The sequence below is a fragment of the Ambystoma mexicanum genome, chromosome 3q, assembly GCF_040938575.1.
Source record: "Ambystoma mexicanum isolate Mex_15411 chromosome 3q, UKY_AmexF1_1, whole genome shotgun sequence".
Classification (NCBI taxonomy): domain Eukaryota; kingdom Metazoa; phylum Chordata; class Amphibia; order Caudata; family Ambystomatidae; genus Ambystoma; species Ambystoma mexicanum.
This window is the reverse complement of record NC_090926.1, coordinates 711,779,496-711,792,652: the sequence shown is the minus strand read 5'-3', so window position 1 is coordinate 711,792,652 and position 13,157 is coordinate 711,779,496. Positions and strand designations below refer to the sequence as shown.

General features: G+C 47.0%; 1 protein-coding gene across 2 annotated transcripts in view; it reads right to left on the bottom strand.

The window, feature by feature from the left end:
• LOC138582898 (uncharacterized) overlaps window positions 1–13,157 on the bottom strand; it is a 418,590-nt gene that overhangs the window by 37,204 nt on the left and 368,229 nt on the right. Inside the window, exons 5-6 of one of the 2 annotated variants that reach the window (XM_069654622.1) lie at window positions 5,680–5,961; window positions 2,115–2,243 (exon numbers count right to left, since the gene is read on the bottom strand). In XM_069654622.1, the coding sequence (XP_069510723.1) occupies window positions 2,115–2,243; window positions 5,680–5,961 (411 nt within the window). Of the gene's footprint in view, window positions 1–2,114; window positions 2,247–5,679; window positions 5,962–13,157 lie in introns of both variants that reach the window. The other variant, XM_069654621.1, reaches the window with a different exon arrangement.

Below are 13,157 nucleotides of genomic sequence, written 5' to 3'. Positions count from 1 at the left end.
TTCTCTTTGCATCTTCCTTTCGCTTACAATGTGTCTTCCCAGCCATTCTCCCACTCTTTATCTCCATCGCTTTCCGACTCTTCCCCTCTCTCTACTTGGTACAAGGTATGGGACACTTCAATACACCATGACAGGCAGCGGCCAGTAAGTAGTCAGTATAGCTTAGCATGAGTCAGTGATAGTCACATGTCAGGCAGAAAACACAATGGGCCTCATTATGGGTCCAGCGGTAGCCGTGCCGGTAAAACCGGCAGGTTACCACCGGACCCGTAAAATATTTCCGGCACCTGATTTACCGATGCCACTGGGCTATTCCGAGTCCGGCGGCCAGGAATTCAGGCGCCGGTAATATTGTAATTCCCCACTCCCATTGAGTCCCATAGGACTCAGTGGGAATGGGGAATGGGGAACACGGAGGCACCGGCACCGTTAATAATGGTACCAGTGCTTACGTGAAACTTTGCGTGTGTGGGTGCCATTCCGCCCGCCAGGTTTGACCCTGGTGGGTGGGATGGCTCCCACCCACAGAGTCGTACTAGTCCGGCATGGTTGTAATGAGGCCCTATGTCATTAAATCTGCCCAAGTGCTGCAAGCCTCTCAGAGGAAGCTGCCTTTTGGAAAGTCTACCCACCAGGGATAAGTGGTGTGAGCTCTAGGCTCTTTGGAAGAGGTGGAAGAGGGAGGCAATTGTCATGCCGAGGGTCTGATTTTACTATAGAGTCTTTCCCCCTTTTGGTTTTGGTGTAAGTGCAGAAACCACTGTTACAAAAGAGAGAGAGAGAGAGAGAGAGAGAGAGAGAGAGAGAGAGAGAGAGCGAGACAGAGAGACAGAGAAAGAGAAAGAGAGAGAGAGAGAGAGAGAGAGTGAGAGAGAGAGAGAGAGAGAGAGAAAGAGAGAGGGAAAAGGGAAAAGGGGTTCTAACTTGAGAATAGCAGGTTGTCAAACAGCAATGGAATGGCATGAAATGGCCAACTGACTAAGATTTCTTTTTCAAAACTACTCTGCCGTACTAACCAATGAGGAGCTTCCGAACATCATTTGCTCCAATCATCATTTTGTAAGAAGCAAGTCCCGCATGTCTTTCCATTTTCAAGCTGTGTAGTGATTTGCCTTCTTCGGCAATTTTGGGCTATTTCAATCTTTGGTCGATGTTTGGGAGCAATTCGCTGTATTACTCCCAAAGCTGCCTCTCTAGAAATGCCCATGCCCACTCTCTCTACACCCACCCACACTCTCTCTACCTCCACCAACCCCATTACATGTGCTGGTAGGGTTATGGGTGGGGTATTTTGGGTTACATTTGACAAGCCCTCCTGTGGCTGCTTTGTTGTTCATGTTTCCTGCCCCAGCCAACTACCACCACTCACCCACCACAACCCTCACTCTCTCTGCAACCACCTAACCCCCACCTACCAATCCTACCAACTCTCTCTACCCCCTCACACCCTACCAACAATCTCAATGCACCACCCTCCCTACCAACTTTATCTGCCCCCATCCACCCATCTCTCACCCTCTCTACCCCTGCCAACTTTGCACTCTCATCCTTGCACCCTGGTGCCTATAATTGCAACATGCAGGGAAGAGCGGTAAACGCCAAAACTATTGGCATTTCCACTGCTTGAGTCTTTAGCATGAACAATGCTTTTTATTTTTGTTTATGAGTTTTAAAAAAAAGTAAAGACCCAGAACCACTTATTGTCTACTTTTAGGATATGTTTTGTAAAGTATCCTAGAAACCTGTGTACTAGGACAATTGTGAGACACGTGTGTACAGGCGCGTTTTAAATGCCTTATCACATCATATCAGTCCCCATTGCTGCTGCCATTTTTTCGACCCGGATATACTAAACATAAATTGAGCTCTGCGTTTTCACTTCCCAGGTCACACACACCTACATTCCGCTCTTTATTGGTCCAGGAAATGATTACAGATGTACCTTTGACCAGCATTGTATTTGTTAAGACACCATCTCAATGTATCTTATACGTTCAATGCCTAGAATTTGAAAATCGCACATTCTAAACTTGAAAGACTGTCTAGAAATCTACTCATGCGCAAATGAAAACTCTAGTCTCAGTATCCACTACTCCACACACAGGTTTCCTTACCGGGGCGTCTGCTCCTGAGCCATATAAGGCATATAAGGCAAATGGCCACTATTACAGAGCTCAGTAGGACAGTTAATACGGGCGCGATAAAGTCAGGAGTGGTCGCCTTCTGCGGATCCTTCGACTCTTCTGCTGTGGTGGAGAGAGGAAAAGAAATAAGTCAAGTTAATTCAATATTCAACACCCTTTTGTGTTTTTCTTTTTGTTTGTCTATGTTGTCATCCCACTTGGCTTACCCCCTCACCCTTTGCCCCTTTTCTTTCCACCACAGTCCCTGACCTGCTTCAGCATGTGTGGCGGCACAACACGCTGGACAAGCGTTGCATGATCTGTAAGAACTCTATGGTGATTTTGGGCACGGAAAACACGCCTTTTCACCCAACATGACGTATTCTTCTGCGCGTGATTTAAGTGTCTTCCCAGAGTGCACCTGCTCTATTTCTAAGGGGTGATTTGTGTTCTGCTGCCCATGCTATACTAGTTCTGCGTGACGTGTCAGGGCACCTTGTACGGCCGCTGTTCTGTATACGTTCTCTGTGTAGGAGAGAAGCCTGCGCGAGGCTGCCCAGGCTGCACTCGGTCGATGTGTAATGAATGCATGCAGCACTTCCACCATTCGTTACTACTGCTGCCATATTTGAGTGACATTTGCAAAAGTGCCTCCGATTCTATACATGTTCTAAGGGTAAGTGTTAAAGATGGGAGCACTGCTGTGTCCTACGCTTTGCGCGCGCGAGTGAGCGAGAGAGAGACAGAGAGACAGAGAGAGAGAGAGAGAGCGATTGCAATCGAGGAGTGCACTGCTGAGGCCAACCCTTACCTGCTCTCTCAGCAAGGAGCATATCCTGCCTGTACTTTAGACGTTTTTGTGTGTGAGCAAAACGTGAAGTGTTGCTGCCAATATTGTACCTGTTGTGTGTGAGAAAAGTCAGCTTTACTGCAGGGCACTGTTGCCAATGCTAAACTTGTTGTGATAGGGAGGCTGGCAGGACTCTATTCTACGCTGCATCTTTTGTGTGATGAAAGTTTGTAGCACTACTCCTTGTGCTATCCCTTTGTGGAGGTGAGAGAATGGTACTTCTCGGCTTCTGTCCACCGCATGCATCTTCTGTGTCTGAAGAAAGGTAGCACTAGAGCTGCCGTTTTTCGTATAAGAAAAGTCTGCACTCCTGCTACATATGCTGTCCTTTTTTAAGTGTGTAAAGCCTGTTTGTGCTTCCCCTCTTTGTGCGAGGAGCCTGCACCGCTGTCTTTACCGTTCATCTTTTATACGCATAAGGAGCCTCCATTAAGGCTGTCTGTGCAGTCCCTCTGTTGAATATATGTGAGAAGCCTGTGCTGCTTCTTGTTCTGTCCCCGAGAAGCCTGTACTGCTGTCCTGGATGAGCCTGTACTGCTGTCCTAGAGGAGCCTGTACTGCTGTCCTGTAGGAGCCTGTACTGCAGTCCTGGAGGAGCCTGTACTGCTGTCCTGGAGGAGCCTGTACTGCTGTCCTGTAGAAACCTGTAATGCTGTCCTGGAGGAGCCTGTACTGCTGTCCTGTAGGAGCCTGTACTGCTGTCCTGTAGGAGCCTGTACTGCTGCCCCAGAGAAGCCTGCACTGCTGTCCTGGAGGAGCCTGTACTGCTGTCCTGTAGGACCCTGTACTGCTGTCCTGGAGGAGCCTGTACTGCTGTCCTGTAGGAGCCTGTACTGCTGTCCTGGAGGAGCCTGTACTGCTGTCCTGTAGGAGCCTGTACTGCTTTCCTGGAGGAGCCTGTACTGCTGTCCTGTAGGAGCCTGTACTGCTGTCCTGAAGGAGCCTGTACTGCTGTCCTGGAGGAGCCTTCACTGCTGTGCCATCTTAGCCCTCTTTTGTAGGTGCGAGTAGCCTGCATCGCTATCTTTACTGTTCATCTTTTATACGCATAAGGAGCCTCCATTGAGGCTGTCTGTGCAGTCCCTCTGTTGAATAAATGTGAAACACCTGTGCTGCTTCTTGTTCTGTCCCCGAGAAGCCTGTACTGCTGTCCTGGAGGAGCCTGTACTGCTGTCCTAGAGGAGCCTGTACTGCTGTCCTCTAGGAGCCTGTACTGCTGTCCTGCAGGAGCCTGTACTGCTGTCCTGGAGGAGCCTGCACTGCTGTCCTGTAGAAGCCTGTACTGCTGTCCTGTAGGAGCCTGCACTGCTGTCCTGTAGGAGCCTGTACTGCTGTCCTGTAGGAGCCTGTACTGCTGTCCTGGAGGAGCCTGTACTGCTGTCCTGTAGGAGCCTGTACTGCTGTCCTGGAGGAGCCTGTACTGCTGCCCCAGAGAAGCCTGCACTGCTGTCCTGGAGGAGCCTGTACTGCTGTCCTGTAGGAGCCTGTACTGCTGCCCCGGAGAAGCCTGCACTGCTGTCCTGGAGGAGCCTGTACTGCTGTCCTGTAGGAGCCTGTACTGCTGTCCTGGAGGAGCCTTCACTGCTGTGCCATGTTGGCCCTCTTTTGTAGGTGCGAGTAGCCTGCATCGCTGTCTTTACTGTTCATCGTTTATACACATAAGGAGCCTCCATTGGGCTATCTGAGCAGTCCCTCTGTTGAATATATGTGAGAAGCCTGTGCTGCTTCTTATTCTGTCCCTCAGAAGCCTTTAATGCTATCCCGGAGGAGCCTCCATTGCTTGCTGTGTTGGCACCTCTTTTGTATGTGTGAAAAGCCTGCTTTATTGTCTGTGCTGTCCCTATTTGGTCCCTATTTGAAATGTGTCAGAAGCCCCAACTACTGGTTGTGCTAACTCTGTTTGTATTTGTGGGAAACCTGCACTGCTGACTGTGCTCTCTCTCTCTCTCTTTTGTGTGTGTGAGAAGCTTGCACTGCTGTCTCTGTTGTCCATTACTTGTATGAGAGGCCTGCACTGCTGGGTGTTAATCTTTTGTGTGTATGAGAATCCTCTGCACTGCTAGCTGTCTTGTCCTTATTTTGTCTGTGCAAGGAGCCTGCACTGCTTGTTGTGCTGTCCCTATTTTGTATGTGTGAGAAGCTTGTACTGCTCATGTGCGGTCCATTTTTTGTGTCTGAGGAAAGCATGTATTTCTGTGTGTGTACTGCCCCTCTTTTTCATATGTGTAAGCCTTCACTGCTGTCTGTGCTATTCCTCTTTTCTGTCAGTGTCAGAGCTGTGTTGCCCTCTTTTCAAGTTTGAGAACTGTGAACTAACTACTTAATGTGAAGTCCCAGTTTTGAATTGTACTGGCTAAAAAACTGTGGTACGGACACAATGGCGGTGTTTAAAATTAATTCAACACCGTTCAATCATTACATGTCTTGGTTGCATGTGTGAGAAGCCTGCACTTCTGACTGTGCTCTCCCTCCATGCTCAGGGTGGGATGTCTGCCCTGCTGCTTGTGCTGCCCCTCTTTTAAGTACAAAGAAAGATGGTACTGCCAGATGGTAGTGGGCCAGCTCTTGCTATATGTATGAGGTATGCCTGCAACGCTGATACGTGTGGGGTACCTCTTCTACGTGTAAGTGGACCCTACACTATGTGTTAATTGTTTGTAGCCTGTTAATCCCCAGCCCATGCCACCCTGACAATACAATACACACCTGAGGTTGTGCTTCCTGGGATTGTTATGCTCTTAGTTGCATTGCTTGTCTTGTTTAACTGCCGATAGGTTACCGTGCAGTAATACACTGTCTGGTTGGTGGAGCCCTGTAAGAGCAAGGTGCTGGTGATGGCGTCAGCCTTTTCCTCGAATGTGGCACTCTGTGTCCAGGTTTTCCCGTTGCTGTCCCGCCAATGTATCTGCTCAGGGCAGCCTCCGACAGCCTTGCACACAACGTTCAGGTCTTCCTCTTCCACACTGATGCTTGGTTCCTCAGAAGTCTCTAAAAAGAAAGCACATACAGTGTAAATGGCCGACTAATGTTGCAATCAGTCACTCCCAATTGGGGGGCTGCAATTAGCCATGAGCCCTTATCGGGAATCCCCCCCCCACACTAATGCTTTGCAACCTATTGACTCTTCAAGGAGGGTGGAATGGGACTCTGATGTGTTTGGTGGCAGTGGGACATGGGATCCTAATTCACAAAAATGGGGACTGATTCATATCTGACTGTTGGTAAACGTTTTTGCAGGTGGTGGAATCTTTGAAGACTATGAAAGACAAGTGTGCTGTGGAAGGGTGACAATGGGCCTCATTATGAGTTTGGCGGTAGCCGTGCCTGTTTTACAGGCACGGCTACCGCCAAACACGCTACCGGCACCGCCACCCGCAATTGGGCAATAACCGGCCCATTACGAGTTGAATGGGCCGGTAATTGCCCATTCGCGGGTGGCGGTATTGCCGGGCTCCCGATCCCCATTCTGCCCCATAGGGCAGAATGTGGGTGGGGAGCATGTTTGCACCGGCACCATTATCAACTGGTGGGCTGTCAGGCACCCACGAGCAGAACTCGTAATTCGGCGGTACCTTATGAACGGTGCCTTTGCCTTACCAGCACCATTCATACCATATCTGCCAACATTATAATGAGGCCCAATGTGTCCGAAAGAGTGACAGCCTTCAAAAGAGGGTGACTTTAGAGGTATGCCCATGTCATGTCACTGTCAATGGAAATGGAAACTTAGTTGATTTGGCCCCAACGCTCCTGTTTTCAGAGTCATCAGGTTATGGGAACTATGCTCGATGTGACTTAAGGTTAGTTTGCATATGTCTCTAAAAACAAATAAGGAGGACAAGTCCTTATTTTTGTTAACAGACTACATTCTGAGCTTTTTTATGCTAGAGGTCATTAGTGTGGATACTTCTGAGGTTCTGTTTATGGTTGCAATATTTGTGTTTGTTTCTTTGCGAAATCTCTGGATTTTAGTTGCCTTCACACATACGAAAATGCACGAGCCACGAACATCCAGCACTCAGCACGAGGTTGATAGGCCGACCCATGTGTTCATGCGTTGTGCAATGCACTTTCTTAGATGATGACAGGGTATGAATGCACCTGATGCCTTCTACAGCTGATTAACTGCATCCATATTCGGATGCCCACTTTCCAAGACTCCAACTCCGAAGACCTTGGTGATCCCAACTGGCAATATATTGGATGATCAGCTTAATGTAATGCAGCTCCTGACTGTAATGTACAACCTCCATTCACTGGCTACCCTCCAAGCATACTTCATGTCCAAGACAGCTCACATGACCGGGAAAGCAGTCAAAACCAAAACACCCATCTACCTGGCAGAGATGCTCCCATTCTCTGCAGGAGAGCACACTGCCAGGGCCACAACATTGCCAGGCTGGAAACAAAGGAAGACAAGAGGGAACAAGGGCTTTCTCCTGCTATGCACTCTGTCTCTGGAGCAAGTACCAATGCAGATTAGACTGGCCTCCTTCTTCCTATATATCTGAAGGCTATACCCCTCTAAAAAACATCACCAATCACTACATTCAATCTTATTGTTCTCCCTTTGGATCATCCCTCCCGCACCTTCTGCCCATCCCAGAGCTTCTGCCATCACTGCAGACTTACTTGTAAACTATTGGGTGCATCCCCTTAGTATAGCGATCTGTTGCTTTCTAACTTGGTCTGCACGATATAAATCCCAAATATACATCCATACATACCAAGTCCTAAATAGTTTGCGGCCCTTCGTACACAGCACCATCACCAGTTATCGTCCATTCACTCGGACCACACTGCAGACATCATATGATCCTCAGCAGTCTCTCACCAAAGGTGACCGCCATTGTTGTTTACTTTGTCGTGCTATGGCAGATATACATTCTCAATTAAAGTCAAACCACTCTAATCTGAATAGATTATCCATTTTCATATAATCTTGTCCTCCCTTTGGACTGATATTGCCAACATATGGATAGTAGACACAAATCTATGGCCCACGCTACTTTTCTAATGCACCCTCATTTCAGCATCTGCACAGACCCTAAACAACAACTCCATAAATTCACTTCTTGTTGAACCATTCCCCTTAATGTTCAATGCCTCCTCACAAGCGAAGAGCAAAGTTTCAGTCAGAAACTCCCAGAACTGGAGTATAACAACAGAAACCTACGAAATATACACATTCATCCGAGCAGAGTAGATAGTGGTCACAGCATGCTGTGGTTTGCCTGGTGCACATATAAACAAGCATGGGCATTACCAACAGTTTGGGCTTTTCTGTAGGCGTAGGAAAGGCAGTTGCCAGGCAGTGCCATATAGGTATTAACTAGCCATCGATGGTAGCAGGTGCAAAATGGTACGAGTACCTGGGCATTAAGAGATGTGCCTGGCACATGCCTAACACTTATGTCAAGACAAAACGGTTGGCTTTGCCAATTCTTGTTTTTAACAGGACTTCAATGATGGACATGCATAATGCTAATAAATCGAGTGGCTGAAGGCTGACCATATGACACTTTTATTACACCAGCAGCATGTTTACATCTTCAATTAAGTCATTAACTCTCAGAAGACTGCTTCGAAAAAACCCTTGCAGACACTTCAAGTGCAAAGTCTGATGGCAAGGATTGATTAAAGCATGCTCAGAGTTCCCATGAGGAAGAGCTTTGGGCGGAGAGAGGCAGGAATAGGTGGGAATGCCCATATGGAATACCATAGCCATGGGCACTCAATGGGTGAGCTCATACCAAACAGCACCTATTTATATGTGTCCCTCCTCATATGCCATTCCTCCCTATCTGTACTCTATTGCAATAGTTTAGGCTCATAGCCCAAACTAAAAAGGGATGCAGCAGGACTGGTTACACCTGAATGTAGTGAAGTCTGAGAACCTTCAATAAACCTTAATGAACCCCTTCCAACTCCACTAGACTTGCTACCATCAATGACTTCTCTGAATAAAGGTGCCCCTATCCACTGGCATGCCCTTTTAACTCTAAGTTAACAACAAAGCAAATAGTACTGTGAAAGAATGCCATCAGCGAGGAGCACGACCCGGAGCATTTATTTGTTTTTGCTATGCATAATGCAAAATGATGCTCCTAAACCAGCCCTCTTTTAAAATGTTCCATGCTGAAATGTATAGTGCACACATGTACTTGCTGTTGGGCTCTGTGCACAGACACAACTGCAATGTGATCTCGTAACGGGCATCTACTGTGTGATGTGTGATGTGTGCCTTCTTAAAATAGCCTGCTGAAATCAAACTAATTCCAGCTGCCATGGACTGTATTTAAGTGTACTTGCAACCATGTTCAAAATATCTTTAACCACATATGCTTTTTTTCCCGGTCGCAATACCTTGGTTATATATAAATATGAAGCTGTAAAGGAGGTCCCAGGCATGACCTGCACCCCTGCCCCTCAGTTAGAGCTGCCAAAAGGGTACTCACCAAGATACGCGTCGTATGAGGAACAAATGAACCGACAGAGAACCGCACTGGGACTTTGCCCCATGTACATAAGAAGATCCGTACCTGTTGACGCAACCATAACTCGACAACCCTGGGCATCGCGGTACCCTATCAGACAGCCATACCAGCCGCTGATACGGAACGAAGAGTACCTACACACGATCCACGAAGAGACTGCAAAAGCCTTAATGGGAGGCCAGTGGAAATGACTTAAGGGCCTGAACAGACTCATGAATGAACAAAAGCGGCTATTGAAGACAAGCACGCCAGTACGAGTAACTACAAAATAAATGTAATGGACACAGAGAAGAGACAATGCTAAAACGTACGGAAACGGTGCTACGGGACAAGATGGAAGCAACCGACCTGTTAAACGTGTGTAAATAGGCTTGAAATGCAAGATACTAAGAAGTCGATACTGCTTGCGCCAACCATATATCTACCTCGATAAGGCACATTATACAAGTGCGACTCCATTTTGTAAAAGCAGAAATGTACCCAGGCGGCTAGAGGCCTGACAGGCCAAGTTTCGAAACCCAGCCAAAGGCAAGAGAAGTAGCAGAATCGAAACTCAACAATGAGCGGCTCATGCCTAGGAAATCGAGGTCAACCAGAGAAGGGGAGGAGAGCATCAGCTAACAAGACTCAAACTTCAGAGCATACCAGCCTGCCTCATGAAGGTCAAGATAAGAGAGGCCCATGCAGGTGGCTAGGCTAACACAGAATTAAATGCACAAAAGGCTTGAAACTGAAGCAGATTCACGGTGAACCAACACGTGACCAGCCAGGCGCGAAGAGGTACCATCGCCTGATGTCATCTGGAACCCGAGGATGCCATAACTTTTCCTGATAAGAGGCTACAGTTCCGAGACCATACCCAGCCAACTAATTGACACATAGCCCTAAAACATTGATGGATGGAAAGGAGGAAGGGTGAATCTTGGGGCACTAGGCACCTGGGTGTCTATTCTGCATGCTGATAATTAAAATGGAGATTTATGTCTAGGGGTGTAACTTGCCCAATCACAATAGACCATGTAATCTAGGGTCCTATAGACACTGTAATCAATGAGACGTCGTACTTGTAGTGACGTCAATCACGTTTGTTGTAGAGGGATGGGCGTAGACGCCCACCCAATAAGAGTTATCGAATCCACATGCTTTATTTCTATATACAGATATAGCACCTATACTTAAGTTACCTTTCCTAACCAATTATATTGCATGATGATTTTTTATAGAAATAAGACGTCAGTGATGACGATTTGTGCCTATAAGAATTGCTGTTCTACCAAAGTTCGCGGAAGTCGCAGCGAGACAGGTGATCGCACTACAGCTGATTCCCATTTGTTTCCCTGTTTGATGTATGTATCATTAAACGGACTTCCCTTTGCCAAACTACTGAGTCCTCGTTATTGAGTCGTGTCGGAGTAAGTGAATCCTGAACCCCCTGTCCTCACATGGTGCAGCTATCTTATCTTACAAGTTCTAGACGGTGAGAGCTGACCTATGGGACCATCAGTGATTTCCTCTCCTCGTGAACACTTGGTAGCATGAGGATGGTTTCGGGCATCAATTATAGATTATCGATTGATATAGTGTAAGACACCCTTAGACCGAAGGCACGAAGTAACTCTGGGCCTTCGGTAAGATCATTCTGGCTGAGTAGGCTGAGAAGCTTCCAGTGGACAATGATAGAGTAAAGAATCCCAAAAAATCTGCAGTGGGTCTGAAGGAACCCGCCTTTCCAAGCATAAGCCTTCTCATTCCCATGGGCAGCGGATCGGAAGAAAACCTTAAAAGCAGGAAGAGTAAAGGGGCGGTGATCCTGAAGCTCCAGAGAGGAAACAATGCAATCGGTGAGTGAAACAATAAACTCGTAACTTTGGCAAATGTCATATAGGCACTAGAGGCAGTAAGGGGAAGGTAACAGAGGGTGGAGGAAAAAATATAATAGTCAGAAGTAGAGAAGACTGTATATATATAGGGGGTAATGACTCAAGCATCTGAAGTAAAACGTAAAGAATATCAGGGGGGCACCTGAAGTAAAACGTAAAGAATATCAAATGTCAAATGTGAAATTATTGTATTATTGATTGATTGCAATGCATTTTGGCTTTATGCGATTTCCTAACTAAGAGGGAATCGCCTTTGAATTGATGAGTTTTGAGCAAATTGTTGATACAAAATTTGGCGGGAAAAGGTTGGATTGGAGCTTGCGTATGTGGTGCTCGCTCATACTAGTGGAAAGCTTAAGGAACTGTGTGTGAATATTGATGGTGACAAAAATTAAGAATGGAGGAAGTTACCCCACTTGCGCATTTATGTAAGCAGCTGCCCAAGCATGCTGTAAAATTGAAAAAATACAGGCAGTAGTGGGTTAAGGGTACTGCCAATAAGATGTTAATGCTTGGCCCCAGAACGGGTCACTGCCTAAGGCTGTTTTACAGCACATGACAACATTCCCACACGCCACATATACCGGCAAGAAGCTAGAAAAACGCCTTGCTGTCCTCAAACTTTGGAAAATGTTCGAGTAAGCGAAGGAAGAAGAACCACCCACAGACTGGATATTAAACGTATGTACGGAGGGGTGTGAGACGCCTACAGCGCCACCTGCCCCGCCGGAACCAGTCATTAAGGGAAGCAAGCCAGAGGATCTTTACCCGTTGAGAGAGCTCAAAGCAACCACAAGGTATAGCAACCCTGCATATGAGTCACCTACATGCAGTAGTGATGAGATGAAAGAGAATGAACAAGAAATTGATTTGACCTCCACAGTCCCGAGGGACAAGGAGAGGCGGTGCGATGGAAGAAAGGGTCAGACACAGACTAGTGCACCTCGCGATAGGGAGAGAGAGGGAAAAAAGCGGAAAGGAAGTGATGAGTTAGCATTCGCAAAAGATGAATGGATGAAAGGACAGATATTATTGAAATTAGATGGAAAAGGAAGTGATGACGTAAGACCGAGTGAATGGTCTGATGAGGTGCAAAGAAGAGAAAAGGAGAAAGAACAAGACATAAGAGACGAGAGGGTAAGAAAGAAGGATAGGTTGAGGAGAAAACAACTATTTCGCGAAGAGCAGGGAATACCGCTCAGACGCACACAATACGCTGCCTACGAAAAGTACAGGCAGAACATGCTAAAGTTGGAGGAAGAAAGGAGAGTGCACGAAAAGAAAGTGAAGAAGCGAGAAGATGAGGAAAGTAGAAGGGCAAAGGAACGTAGAAACGAGCGAATGAGAGAAGTAGATTTGGCTAGAGAAGAAGCAAAGAAGTGAAAGGAAATAAATAAGGAAGCAGAACGCAAGCGTAAACACAGGGCACGAGATCTTGAGTATTTGGAACGGGAAGTCATTAAACCCAATCCTGTTGTAGACTGGGAAGACATAGAAGAGTTATTTCCTGCTAGCGATGCGGTACCAGGTACAAGCGGGACAAATATTGACAATGACTTCGACACCAGAAGCATCGGGGAAACTATTGATAGAATATATGATGAGATGGGGCTGGAACTAATCTCCCAAGGGGAAAGGGAGTATGAGCGCTTAGAAAACACTCAGCTATATGACACTGAGGATGTCACCCGAAGTAGTGGGAGTAGGGGACTGTCCCTAGATAGACTAGAAATTGGACAGAACGAAGATGATGCAAGGAGTTGTGTGAACAGGGAGTATTCAGAGTCTGACTCCGGTGGGGAAAGGG